Source organism: Ranitomeya variabilis, chromosome 7, assembly GCF_051348905.1.
Source record: "Ranitomeya variabilis isolate aRanVar5 chromosome 7, aRanVar5.hap1, whole genome shotgun sequence".
Taxonomy (NCBI): domain Eukaryota; kingdom Metazoa; phylum Chordata; class Amphibia; order Anura; family Dendrobatidae; genus Ranitomeya; species Ranitomeya variabilis.
In genome coordinates this window covers 96,848,553-96,861,121 of record NC_135238.1, presented here as the reverse complement: position 1 = coordinate 96,861,121, position 12,569 = coordinate 96,848,553, and the positions used below count along the sequence as shown (strand labels likewise).

Genomic DNA, 12,569 nt, shown 5'->3' with positions numbered 1-12,569 from the left:
TTCCTTACTGGATGCAGGGATTACAGGAGATAGGAAGAAATAAAGTAGTATGGGGGTGAATGTTAAAAGAAACCGAAACATTATAGTGGTTTTCTATTCCTTTACCTTCCAGTCAATTCCAGTCCAATTCTAGTCTAATTCATAGCAATTAAAAATCTGCAATTTGAAAGATGGTCAGACTCGTCTGGTCAGACTCGTCTGGTCAGACTCGTCTGGTCAGACTCGTCTGGTCAGACTCGTCTGGTCAGACTCGTCTGGTCAGACTCGTCTGGTCAGACTCATGGCTTTGAATTTATGTGCACCTAAGGGCTCACAGCTGAGAGAGGATGTGGGCGTGTGTGTCCAGAGCACATGTTCACAGTTAAGCCAGGTCATAAAGAGGGGGTGGGGTAGATTGGCCACTCAGGTATGCAAGGAAGAAGCAAGAGGAGTGAAATACATATGGATAGAAAATAATGGATAAGCAAAGCATACCAGTTGGGAATTATATGCACTTCATATAGAAAGACATAGCAGGAAAAGCTGAGTAGATGAGCAGCATACCTAAGGGCTCACAGCTGAGAGAGGATGTGGGTGTGTACCCATCGGGACGATCCTATCCTTTCTAGTATTAAGACCATACCTTAATGTAAGGGCAGAGCAGCACAAGGGCCCAAATGTTCAGCCATTTTTTCTTGGATTTGGTCTCTGAAATGGCCACTGTGAACGTGCTCTTACACACTGCACATATAACAACTTGTGCTCTGGCTCATTTCTTTGTATTTTCTTGTACTTTGTACAAACAAGGATGTGGCTCCTCTCCAGAGCTAGGAATTTCATCTATATAGCTTCATATGGACGGTGGTCTGAATAGTATGGTCCCTGTCCTGCTCTGCCCTTATTCCCACTGACGGGTCTGTACAGTCTGGTCCCTGTCCTGCTCTGTCCTTATTCCCACTGACGGGTCTGTACAGTCTGGTCTCTGTCCTTATTCCCACTGACGGGTCTGTACAGTCTGGTCTCTGTCCTTATTCCCACTGACGGGTCTGTACAGTCTGATCTCTGTCCTTATTCCCACTGACGGGTCTGTACAGTCTGGTCTCTGTCCTGCTCTGTCCTTATTCCCACTGACGGGTCTGGGCAGTCTGCCCCCCCATCCTGCTCTGTCCTTATTCACAAGGACGGGTGTCTATACAGCCTGCCACCCCACCCCAGTCCTGCTCTGTCCTTATTCCCACTGACGGGTCTGTACAGTCTGCCTCCCCATCCTGCTCTGTCGTTATTCACAAGGACGGGTGTCTATACAGCCTGCCACCCCACCCCAGTCCTGCTCTGTCCTTATTCCCAAAACAAAGAAGAAAAAAAGACTAGACCAATAATGGTATGCACACCCATGGATAGTACAAAAACATCATAGTACTTTATTGACACCTCAGAAAAAGACAAACACAGGATAAAACCATTTAAAAAAGACCTAAATATAGGACCAGTGGTCCTCACCCCTATACAGATCATGCATAATATAACATAACCAAAGCATAAAGTGCGGATACCAATCTATATAGACATAAATAATGTGCTTGGTTACGTTAAACAAGAGATACTGCGTATTTGTACTAAGTGCATCAAATAGCAAACCAATAAGCTATAACAAACCAAAATATTGCAAATACAGAAAAAGGAACTAAAAAATGGCTTTCAAAATAAATCTCAAAGACACGCTAGATAAATATGAGGCAGAGATTATTGCTGGTAAACGCAAAAAATTTCAGAGAGATAAAAGGGACTATGAGCAACAACAGGTTTATAGATGGAAACATAAGGGTAACGCCAGAACTAGCACCTCTCATAACAGGAGTGTGACCCTGCCTGCGAGCACCGAACCCTCACTTAGAGGAGCAAGTTCTAGCGATTTTTTCTCCTCTACGGGGAGCGAACTCGACCGCTGACCAGACGTGGCAGACGAAAGAATATTCACAAAAAAAACGCTCACAGTACCGGGTGAGAACATTGCCATATCGGCACAAGTATCCCACCAGACACAAATAGATGGCACCGATACCCAGGACACCCCAACGTCGGACACAGAGGTACTGAGTGACACTTTACAAGTAATAAATCTGTCTGATCATTCTTTTTCTCAGGTGGAATTGTCAGTTCTTTGTAGAGGCTTGACATTTGTCCCCACGCACAGGGTATACAAATTTACTCTCATCAAGGACCTGTATCTCTTTTGCAGGATCACCACCTTCCAAGTGATGTATAAGAGACCTAACATTTTGCAAAATATCAGGATTTCAGGATTTGGTGGACCTATTGGAGGAAAATCAACCAGCAACCCACCACAGCAGATTCCCATACAGGAACAAATTGTCCAGGGCGCCTTCTTTCTCATTGGTCCCTGCTGTCAAAATTTTTTACGAATTGGTCAAGCGTGACATAATGGCCATGTCTCCCCAGGTGAGTACACCCCCTAACCTTTCTATTGCGGAAAGTCGTGCCATCTCGGCCCTGAGAAATAATGGGGCCTTCATAGTTAAAGAAGCGGACAAGGGGGGTAATGTCATCCTCTGGCCCACCCACATGTACCAGGAGGAGGCCATCAGGCAACTGAACAACAAGCGATTTTATAGTAAATTACCATCGGACCCCACACAAGTATTTTTGTCCAAATTTCAGACCCTGCTGTGTAGGGCTAATCAGCTTGACATCATTACCCCCAATGAGAAACGTTACATGTGGGTGGAGGATCCCATTTAGTGCCACGTTTTACATGTTACCCAAAATTCACAAGGACAACAGCCCCCTGGTCGTCCCATAGTCTCAAGCATTGGTAGTTTATGCGAAAAAGCTTCAAACTATATCGACTTCTTTTTGCAGCCCATTGCAATTACACTACCGTCATACGTTAGAGACTCCGCCCATTTCATTGAAATCATTCGGGACATTAGTTTGCCTGCTGAATTCCATCTGGTCACATGTGATGTGGAATCATTATATTCCAACATCAGTCACGCTGATGGTATCAATGCATTGGCCTTCTTCCTGAATCGGAGAAAACAGGAAGATTCCAGTCACCATATGTTTTTGCTGGAGCTCCTAAAATTTGTTTTACATCACAACTTTTTTCTTTTCGATAGGACCTTCTATCTCCAGGTACTCGGCGTGGCCATGGGGGCCAAATGTGCGCCAGCCTATACTAACATCTTTCTAGGCTGGTGGGAGGAGACTGTGGTATACTCCTGTGACATTCCAGGAGAAGGTGCGCCACTGGCATCGTTACATCGATGACGTCTTCTTCTTCTGGCTGGGCACCGAAGCTGAATGACACGATTTTTGCAGGACTTGAATACCAACACCTACAATATCCTCCTCACACATTTTATGTCTACTGCTTCCGCTACCTATTTGGACCTGAAAATCTCTGTAGAGGGTCGTCATATGGTCACGGACCTTTTTCGCAAGTCTACGGCCACCAACTCCTTAATCGAATACAGCAGTTTCCATCCTTTTCATACAAAGGTGGGTGTTCCCATTAGCCAATTCTTGCGGGTGAGACGAAATTGTACGCATGATGCTGATTTTATAATACAGGCTCGGGACCTCACAAGTCGCTTCAAGCAAAGAGGATACCCTAAACAAGTGATATCATCGGCCTTCCAGAGAGCACGACGGGAGGATCAGACATCACTCTTGTCTTCCAGACCACGAAATCCGGACAAGGCCACCAGATTTGTCACAGATTACAACAACAGTTGGCACCAGGTAAAGACCATCATCACTAGACATTGGCCTATTCTTAGGACTGATGTTCAGAAGGCAGAGGTTACTAGCGACAGACCACTTCTTGCGACCAGATGGGCCCCAAACTTACGAGATCTGCTTACGACCAGTCACTTCTCTAGACCCACAGTCAGACTCAACAGGGGGACCACTCCTATAGGGTCGTTTCCCTATGGTGACTGTAATGTTTGTCCTTTTATGATACCTACCAGGAACACTTTTTTCAATCCAGTAGATTAAACTGTCCACCCTCTCAAGCACTATATCAATTGCAAGACGAGGGATGTGATCTACGTTATCATCTGTCCGTGTGGCAAGCCGTATGTTGGACAAACCTCTCAAGAACTAAGAAAGAGAATCCAGAAACATATGTCTACCATCCACCTGGCAGCCGCGGATCAGCATAAGGGTAAGCCCCCCACCCCAGTAGCCACACATTTTCTGGCTGTCCATGGGGTGTCCACTTCTAATATCAGGATTGTGGGCCTACAGAAGGTTCCCTGTGGTGGGAGGGGTGGTAATCCACGCAAACGACTCCTCCAGATCGAATCCAGGTGGATTTTCAATCTTCGGTCCATGGCGCCACAGGGTCTCAATGAAGATATTTTGTTCACGGGGTTTTTAGGATGAATTAGGGGCCATAGACATCTGTCTTCGTAGATGCATGTCTTTAATCACCCTTGTCTGCACATCTAATTTTTGTGTCTCTATTCCCAAAGGGCTGTTCATTTATTGTGCACCCAGGGGCCATTTGACCTTTGTTGGGCCTCATGATCTTGGAGTCCCCTGTGGGTATTGACAATATTCAAGCCGATGGGTCTGCATATCTATAGCGACATCTCTGAATTTCAGATGAAAATGGGCCTTGTCATGGACTTATCATGAATTCATCCATCTCAACGACTAAGGACTCTATTATTCTGAATCGGCTGGTTCTGGATTAGTGTTATTAACACACTCGTATACCATATATGGGACTTCGACCATCGTTCCTTTTTGCTGTCCCTTTATCCCGTCTGCAACATGGATTTGTCTTTGTTCTCCCACACGCAGGTCATGTGGATTGCTGTGTTGATTTTCCTCTCCTGTTGGAACTATTTGAGTTCCTTATGGCACTATACTTCAACAACCGGATGCCCAATAAATAAGATTTGTTTGCATGTCAGCTATTAGTTTACCTGCTTAGGTCCCTGTTTGCTGTTTATGCAGGGTTCCCTTTTTGCGAGTTTGGGTTGGATTTTGGTATGACCCCTACAACACACTTCCCCTTTTGTGCCCCTTTGCAGGGTTGGTATCTCTCTATCTATAGCTTTACCATAAGCTGTGGCTACTTATTTATCCATCATTTATGGATATGGGGATACCTATCTGACATATGGGCCTTATGTTATGGTAGACATGCGATCTGCTCTCTGCCTGCATATACCGTATCATGCTCGCTATTTATTAGCGTCGGCATGCTTTCTCTCTATTGGGCTATTGCCCCTCAGTACCTGTTCTTAGTTATACCATTTAACACTGTTACGGATCCTATTGGGATCACTACGTATGTACAGCATTCTTATTGGTGACTATACTCTGCCTGCATACATCGTATCATGCCTGCTATTGGCGCCGGTGTGTCCCCCTTTTTATTGGGCCAGCGCTTCTCAGTACTTGTTCTTAGCTGAATCACTAAACATTTCTATGGATCCTATTGGGATCACCATGTATGTACAGCATTCTTATTGGTGGTCATACTGCATGAACTTATGGTTGTCATTATGTGAGGGATTCTTCTGCCAGCCTTCATGAGATTTAGCTAAATAACCTGATTATCCTGCCCACATAATATTGTTGCTGTGTCTCTTATTTTTTTTATTTAATTTTTTTAATTGTTTGGCCTCTGACTGCACACATTCCAACAGGCTCGCTGCCCATTAGTGCACTCAACACATGAAATGACTCTGCTCGTTTCCTAGCCCTTGTTGTCTGATACTTGAGCTTTTATCAGCACACATGTTCTGCTCCCCCTAGTGTTGCTGTTGCGCATGTGCACATGCACTATGACAACAGCAAACACTTCCGGCTATAGCCACCTCTGATGCACTCCATGCGGCTGCTGCTACTGGCGCACTGAACTATGACTGCACACCGGTTCGTATTTACCTCATTTGTATTGATTGTATATTAGCCTCAGAAATGACTGACGACCTCACTTCCCCTGACGAAGCTGCAGTTGCAGCGATACGCGTGGGGCTTTTGCCTCACCCCTTATTCCGTCTCTTGTTTTCTCTGGCTGAGTTATTTTTTTTTAGCACCGGTGCTACAGCCTTCATTCTTGCCACTCTTGTCCCATCTCCTTCAAATCCGTAAGCTTATTACCCTTTATTTGAATTGGCAGTACTTCCCTCTTCTAGGGAGCCTTGCTACATACCTGGCCAGGTCTTATGAGGACAGCTTAGGTTCACTTTGTGATGGGTACATTGGGGCTAATATCGTTCAGGTATTGAGCATGCTTATATTATACTGCAACTTATTTTGCCTTACTTATGCAGCCACTATTATGTTGATACATGACTACAGTGTAGTGTGCGCCATTATTTAGTTCCTTTTTCTCTCTATTTGCAATATTTTGGTTTGTTATAGCTTATTGGTTTGCTATTTGATGCACTTAAACAAGAGATACTGCGTATTTGTACTAACGTAACCAAGCACATTATTTATGTCTATATAGATTGGTATCCGCACTTTATGCTTTGGTTATGTTATATTATGCATGATCTGTATAGGGGTGAGGACCACTGGTCCTATATTTAGGTCTTTTTTAAATGGTTTTATCCTGTGTTTGTCTTTTTCTGAGGTGTCAATAAAGTACTATGATGTTTTTGTACTATCCATGGGTGTGCATACCATTATTGGTCTAGTCTTTTTTTCTTCTTTGTTTTGCTTAATCTGTTTAACAGACTTAAGGTAATGTCACACTAAACGATATCGCTAGCGATCCGTGACGTTGCAGCGTCCTGGCTAGCGATATCGTTGTGTTTGACACGCAGCAGCGATCAGGATCCTGCTGTGATATCGCTGGTCGTTGAACAAAGTTCAGAACTTTATTTGGTAGTCAGACCGGCGTGTATCGTCGTGTTTGACACCAAAAGCAACGATACCAGCGATGTTTTACACTGGTAACCAGGGTAAACATCGGGTTACTAAGCGCAGGGCCGTGCTTAGTAACCCGATGTTTACCCTGGTTACCAGTGTAAAATGTAAAAAAAACAAACTACATACTCACCTTCGCGTCCCCCGGCGTCCGCTTCCCACACTGACTGAGCGCCGTAAAGTGAAAGTGAAAGTACAGCACAGCGGTGACGTCACCGCTCTGCTGTTAGGGCCGGCGCTCAGTCAGTGCAGGAAGCGGACGCCGGGGGACGCGAATGTAAGTATGTAGTGTTTGGTTTTTTTACATTTTACGCTGGTAACCAGGGTAAACATCGGGTTACTAAGCGCGGCCCTGCACTTAGTAACCCGATGTTTACCCTGGTTACCCGGGGACCTCGGCATCGTTGGTCGCTGGAGAGCGGTCTGTGTGACAGCTCTCCAGCGACCAAACAGCGACGCTGCAGCGATCAGCATCGTTGTCTGTATCGCTGCAGCGTCGCTTAGTGTGACGGTACCTTTAAGGTACCTTCACACTAAGCGACGCTGCAGCGATATCGACAACGATGCCGATCGCTGCAGCGTCGCTGTGTGGTCGCTGGAGAGCTGTCACACAGACAGCTCTCCAGCGACCAACTATGCCGAAGTCCCCAGGTAACCCGATGTTTACCCTGGTTACCATTGTAAATGTAAAAAAAAAAAACAGACAGTACATACATTCCGGTGCCTGTCACACGTCCCCCGGCGTCTGCTTCCTGCACTGACTGAGTGCCAGCCGTAAGGCACAGCACAGCGGTGACGTCACCGCTGTGCTCTGCTTTTACTTTACGGCCGGCACTCACAGTCAGTGCGGGAAGCAGACGCCGGGGGACGTGTGACAGACACCCGAATGTGAGTTTGTACTGTTTGTTTTTTTTTACATTTACAATGGTAACCAGGGTAAACATCGGGTTACTAAGCGCGGCCCTGCGCTTAGTAACCCGATATTTACCCTGGTTACCATTGTAAAACATTGCTGGCATCGTTGCCTTTGCTGTCAAACACAACGATACACGCCGATCTGACGACCAAATAAAGTTCTGAACTTTCAGCAACGACCAGCGATATCACAGCAGGATCTTGATCGCTGCTGCGTGTCAAACACAACGATATCGCTATCCAGGACGCTGCAACATCACGGATCGCTATCGTTATCGTTGCAAAGTCGAGTAGTGTGAAGGTACCTTAAGGGTACCGTCACACTCAGCAACTTTCCAACGATCACGACCAGCGATACGACCTGGCCGTGATCGTTGGAAAGTCCTTGTGTGGTCGCTGGAGAGCTGTCACACAGACTGCTCTCCAGCGACCAACGATGCCGAAGTCCCCGGGTAACCAGGGTAAACATCGGGTTACTAAGCGCAGGGCCGCGCTTAGTAACCCGATGTTTACCCTGGTTACCATTGTAAATGTTAAAAAAAAAAAAACACACTCACATTCCGGTGCCTGTCACGTCCCTGGCGTCCGCTTCCCTGCACTCCTCCTGCATCCTGTGTAATGCTACGTTCACATTAGCGGCGGGCGCCGCCGCATGCGTCATGCGCCCCTATATTTAACATGGAGGCGCATGGGCATGCGTCGCACTTGCGTTTTGCGCCGCATGCGTCGCTGCGGCGCCCGCGTCCGGGCGCAGAGGACGCAGCAAGTTGCATTTTTGCTGCGTCCAAAATCAATTAAAAAAAGGACGCATGTGGCGCACAACGCAAATGTGAACGTACCGTAAGTGCGGCCGTAAAGCAGAGCGGTGACGTCACTGCTGTGCTCTGATGTACGGCCGGCCGGCGCTGACACAGGATGCAGGAGGAGTGCAGGGAAGCGGACGCCCGGGGACGTGACAGGCACCGGAATGTAAGTATGTAGTGGTTTTTTTTTTTTTTTACATTTACAATGGTAACCAGGGTAAACATCGGGTTACTAAGCGCGGCCCTGCGCTTAGTAACCCAATATTTACCCTGGTTACCAGTGAAGACATCGCTGCATCGGCGTCACACACGCCGATGCAGCGATGTCAGCGGGTGATCCAGCGACGAAATAAAGTTTCAAACGATCTGCTACGACGTACGATTCTCAGCGGGGTCCCTGATCGCAGTAGCGTGTCAGACACAGCGAGATTGTAAGTATATCGCTGGAACGTCACGGATCGTGCCATCGTAGCGACCAAAGTGCCACTGTGAGACAGTACCCTTAGTATTGCACCCTGTCTCACTATGAACACAGGAGTGCACCCCTTATATACATACTTACTGTGCTTATTCCCACTGACGGGTCTGTGCAGTCTGCCCCCCCCCCCCCATCCTGCTCTGTCCTTATTCACAAGGACGGGTGTCTATGCAGTCTGCCCCCCCATTCCTACTCTGTCCTTACTCCCACTGACGGGTCTGTGCAGTCTGCCCCCCCATCCTGCTCTGTCCTTATTCCCACTGACGGGTCTGTACAGTCTGCCCCCCCCCCCCTGTCCTGCTCTGTCCTTATTCCCACTGACGGGTCTGTACAGTCTGCCCCCCATCCTGCTCTGTCCTTATTCACAAGGACGGGTGTCTGTACAGTCTGCCCCCCCCCCCCGTCCTGCTCTGTCCTTAATCCCACTGACGGGTCTGTGTACAGTCTGCCCCCCACTCTGTCCTTAATCCCACTGACGGGTCTGTACAGTCTGCCCCCCCCATCCTGCTCTGTCCTTATTCCCACTGACGGGTCTGTACAGTCTACCCCCCCCCGCTCTGTCCTTATTCACAAGGACGGGTGTCTGTACAGTCTGGACCCCGTCCCACTCTGTCCTTATTCCCACTGACGGGTCTGTACAGTCTGAACCCCGTCCCACTCTGTCCTTATTCCCACTGACTGGTCTGTGTACAGTCTGGACCCCGTCCCACTCTGTCCTTATTCCCACTGACTGGTCTGTGTACAGTCTGGACCCCGTCCCACTCTGTCCTTATTCCCACTGACTGGTCTGTGTACAGTCTGGACCCCGTCCCACTCTGTCCTTATTCCCACTGACTGGTCTGTGTACAGTCTGGACCCCGTCCCACTCTGTCCTTATTCCCACTGACTGGTCTGTGTACAGTCTGGACCCCGTCCCACTCTGTCCTTATTCCCACTGACTGGTCTGTGTACAGTCTGGACCCCGTCCCACTCTGTCCTTATTCCCACTGACTGGTCTGTGTACAGTCTGGACCCCGTCCCACTCTGTCCTTATTCCCACTGACTGGTCTGTGTACAGTCTGGACCCCGTCCCACTCTGTCCTTATTCCCACTGACTGGTCTGTGTACAGTCTGGACCCCGTCCCACTCTGTCCTTATTCCCACTGACTGGTCTGTGTACAGTCTGGACCCCGTCCCACTCTGTCCTTATTCCCACTGACTGGTCTGTGTACAGTCTGGACCCCGTCCCACTCTGTCCTTATTCCCACTGACTGGTCTGTGTACAGTCTGGACCCCGTCCCACCCAGTCCTTATTCCCACTGACTGGTCTGTGTACAGTTTTGACCCCGTCCCGCTCTGCCCCTATTCCCACTGTCGGGTCTGTGTACAGTCTGGCCCACCGTCCCGCTCAGATCTTATTCCCCCTGACGGGTGTCTGTACAGTCTGGCCCACCATCATGCTCTGCCCTTATTCACACTGAGATTGGCTGCCACAAGGTGAGCTTTTAATACTAGAGACAGGCTCGTGTTCCACTTGGGTACATCTTGGCACAATTAGATGACAAAGGCCATAAGTACCCCGTTATTACATGCACTAGTCCTGTTTGCTTACGTTAGGGCACATGCTCAGCTTGTTTATGTAACATGGCCAGTGCGAACCTGTGCTGACGCAGTGCATAGAGCGTATGCTCCAGCTCACCTGTATTAGTTGCAGATGTATGATCATACGAAGAAAGGAGGAATGCGGCACTCACCCTTTTGTTGCGGTGTGTTTGTGTACTTTATTGGATAAGACTATAACCAGTTACAACCATCCATGCTTGGACATCAGGTAAACGAGAGGGTGCAGATCTCTCTGCACCCTCTCGTTTACCTGATGTCCAAGCATGGATGGTTGTAACTGGTTATAGTCTTATCCAATAAAGTACACAAACACACCGCAACAAAAGGGTGAGTGCCGCATTCCTCCTTTCTTCGTATGATCATTCAGCTGTCTGCCATATAATGCTGAGCACCTTATACCCAGCAAGTTCGTGTCTACTGCAAGTCAGATGTAAATGAGACCAAGCCTCCGAGAGCCAGCACACTTCTAGTGCCGTCCAGCCCTTGCCTTTTTGTGTTGTTAGTTGCAGATGTACCTGCAACTGCAGCTCTGACCCACTGGTGAGGGAATAGAGCAGAAATACCGGGCACAGCCACCAATGACCCGCTGCAGCCGATCGCTCCCTGTACCTGGCATGATCGGTCCTTGCCATCTTCACTGCAACAAGGAGCCGCTTTCCCCCCGCGGGATGAGGCCTCCGTCCCCCTGACTGTAGGGGGGGGGGGGGGGGTACTGTCCCGTACTGGGGGGTCGCCCGTCCCGCGCTGGCCTTACCGTGCTCCGGACCTCCTCGTACTCGTCCACAGAGGCGCAGCTGGACACACACTCCGCCCACGCTAGGCTCTTGTGTGCGCTGCGCTCTGTCAAGCAATGGAAAGCCTCGTAGTAGAGCCAGGCCGTGTCCTCCGCCAGCTGCAGCTTCCCGCACGCGATGTGCCGCCACATGGGCCAGCGGAGCCGCGGGTAGCAGCCTTCCGCAGAGCGGGCTCTCACGTACGTTGCCATCTTCCGCAGGTAATGCATGCTAAACTTGGCCGGCGGCGGGAACGGCAGCGCTCCTATCAGGAACGTCTCTGTCCTCGCCCACACTTGTACTGTGTAAGCGTCCATCACCCTGAGACAAGCACAAGTCCGACTCCGGCCGCCGCGTCTGACAACTCTGACGTCTCGCCTGTCCTGAAGGACGTAACGCAAAGCCATGGAAACCACGCTCTGTGGGCGGAGCAAAGAAAGCGCGATAGTAATCTCAGAAGGCCGGCACCTCCCGGCCAGCAGGTGGCGCAGCTTCCGTAGTGGGGGCTCCAAGCGCTTCTTTGGAGAATGGAGCTGAGGTGCGCAAGTGCGCAGTGGTCCCTGAGCTCATTGAATGGGAACTGGGAAGTTATCTCCCATCCTAGTAGCGCTTGCCGCTCACACAGTGTCAGACGTCTGTGCCAACCGGTCCAAGCAGGGAGCGTAATGCCCGGACGTCACAGCTCCAGCGGGAAGATGCGCTATTCCTTGCCTTACCGTCCATTCTTGGACGCATTTGGCCAGACTTCTACATGAGCCTTAACCCCGGGGTCAGGGAGGATAGAATTAAACCCACCTATAATATTGAATGGGCTCAATCTCTGGGCGCTAAGGGTATGTGCACACTTTGCGGATTTGCTTGTGGAATTTTCCGCCCAGGTTCTTCCTCCCTTGGCAGAAAACACAGTTGAAAATCCACGCACATTTGATGTGTTATTGAAAGCTAAATACAGATATACAGGGTGAGCCATTTATATGGATACACCTAAGTAAAATGGGAATGGTTGGTGATTCTGAAGAGAAGGAATATAAACCAGCTCACCCGTGATGCATAAGCCGAGTTTCGGGAGCACGGACCCACTGTGTCCAGGCGTGTAGA

The 12,569-nt window shown here is 48.9% G+C and overlaps 1 protein-coding gene across 7 annotated transcripts in view; it reads right to left on the bottom strand.

Annotated features, from left to right (window-relative positions):
* The window catches only part of TBCCD1 (TBCC domain containing 1), a 208,520-nt gene extending 196,410 nt beyond the window's left edge, over positions 1 to 12,110 (bottom strand). For 6 of the 7 annotated variants that reach the window (XR_013218262.1, XR_013218261.1, XR_013218259.1 and 3 more), the window contains exon 1: positions 11,453 to 11,885. Coding sequence is in view for 3 of the 7 variants with exons in the window: in XM_077275598.1 (XP_077131713.1) it covers positions 11,453 to 11,878 (426 nt within the window). In the remaining 4 variants the exon portion in view is untranslated. Of the gene's footprint in view, positions 1 to 11,452 lie in introns of all 7 variants that reach the window. The other variant, XM_077275599.1, reaches the window with a different exon arrangement.
* Positions 12,111 to 12,569: the final 459 nt, after the last annotated feature.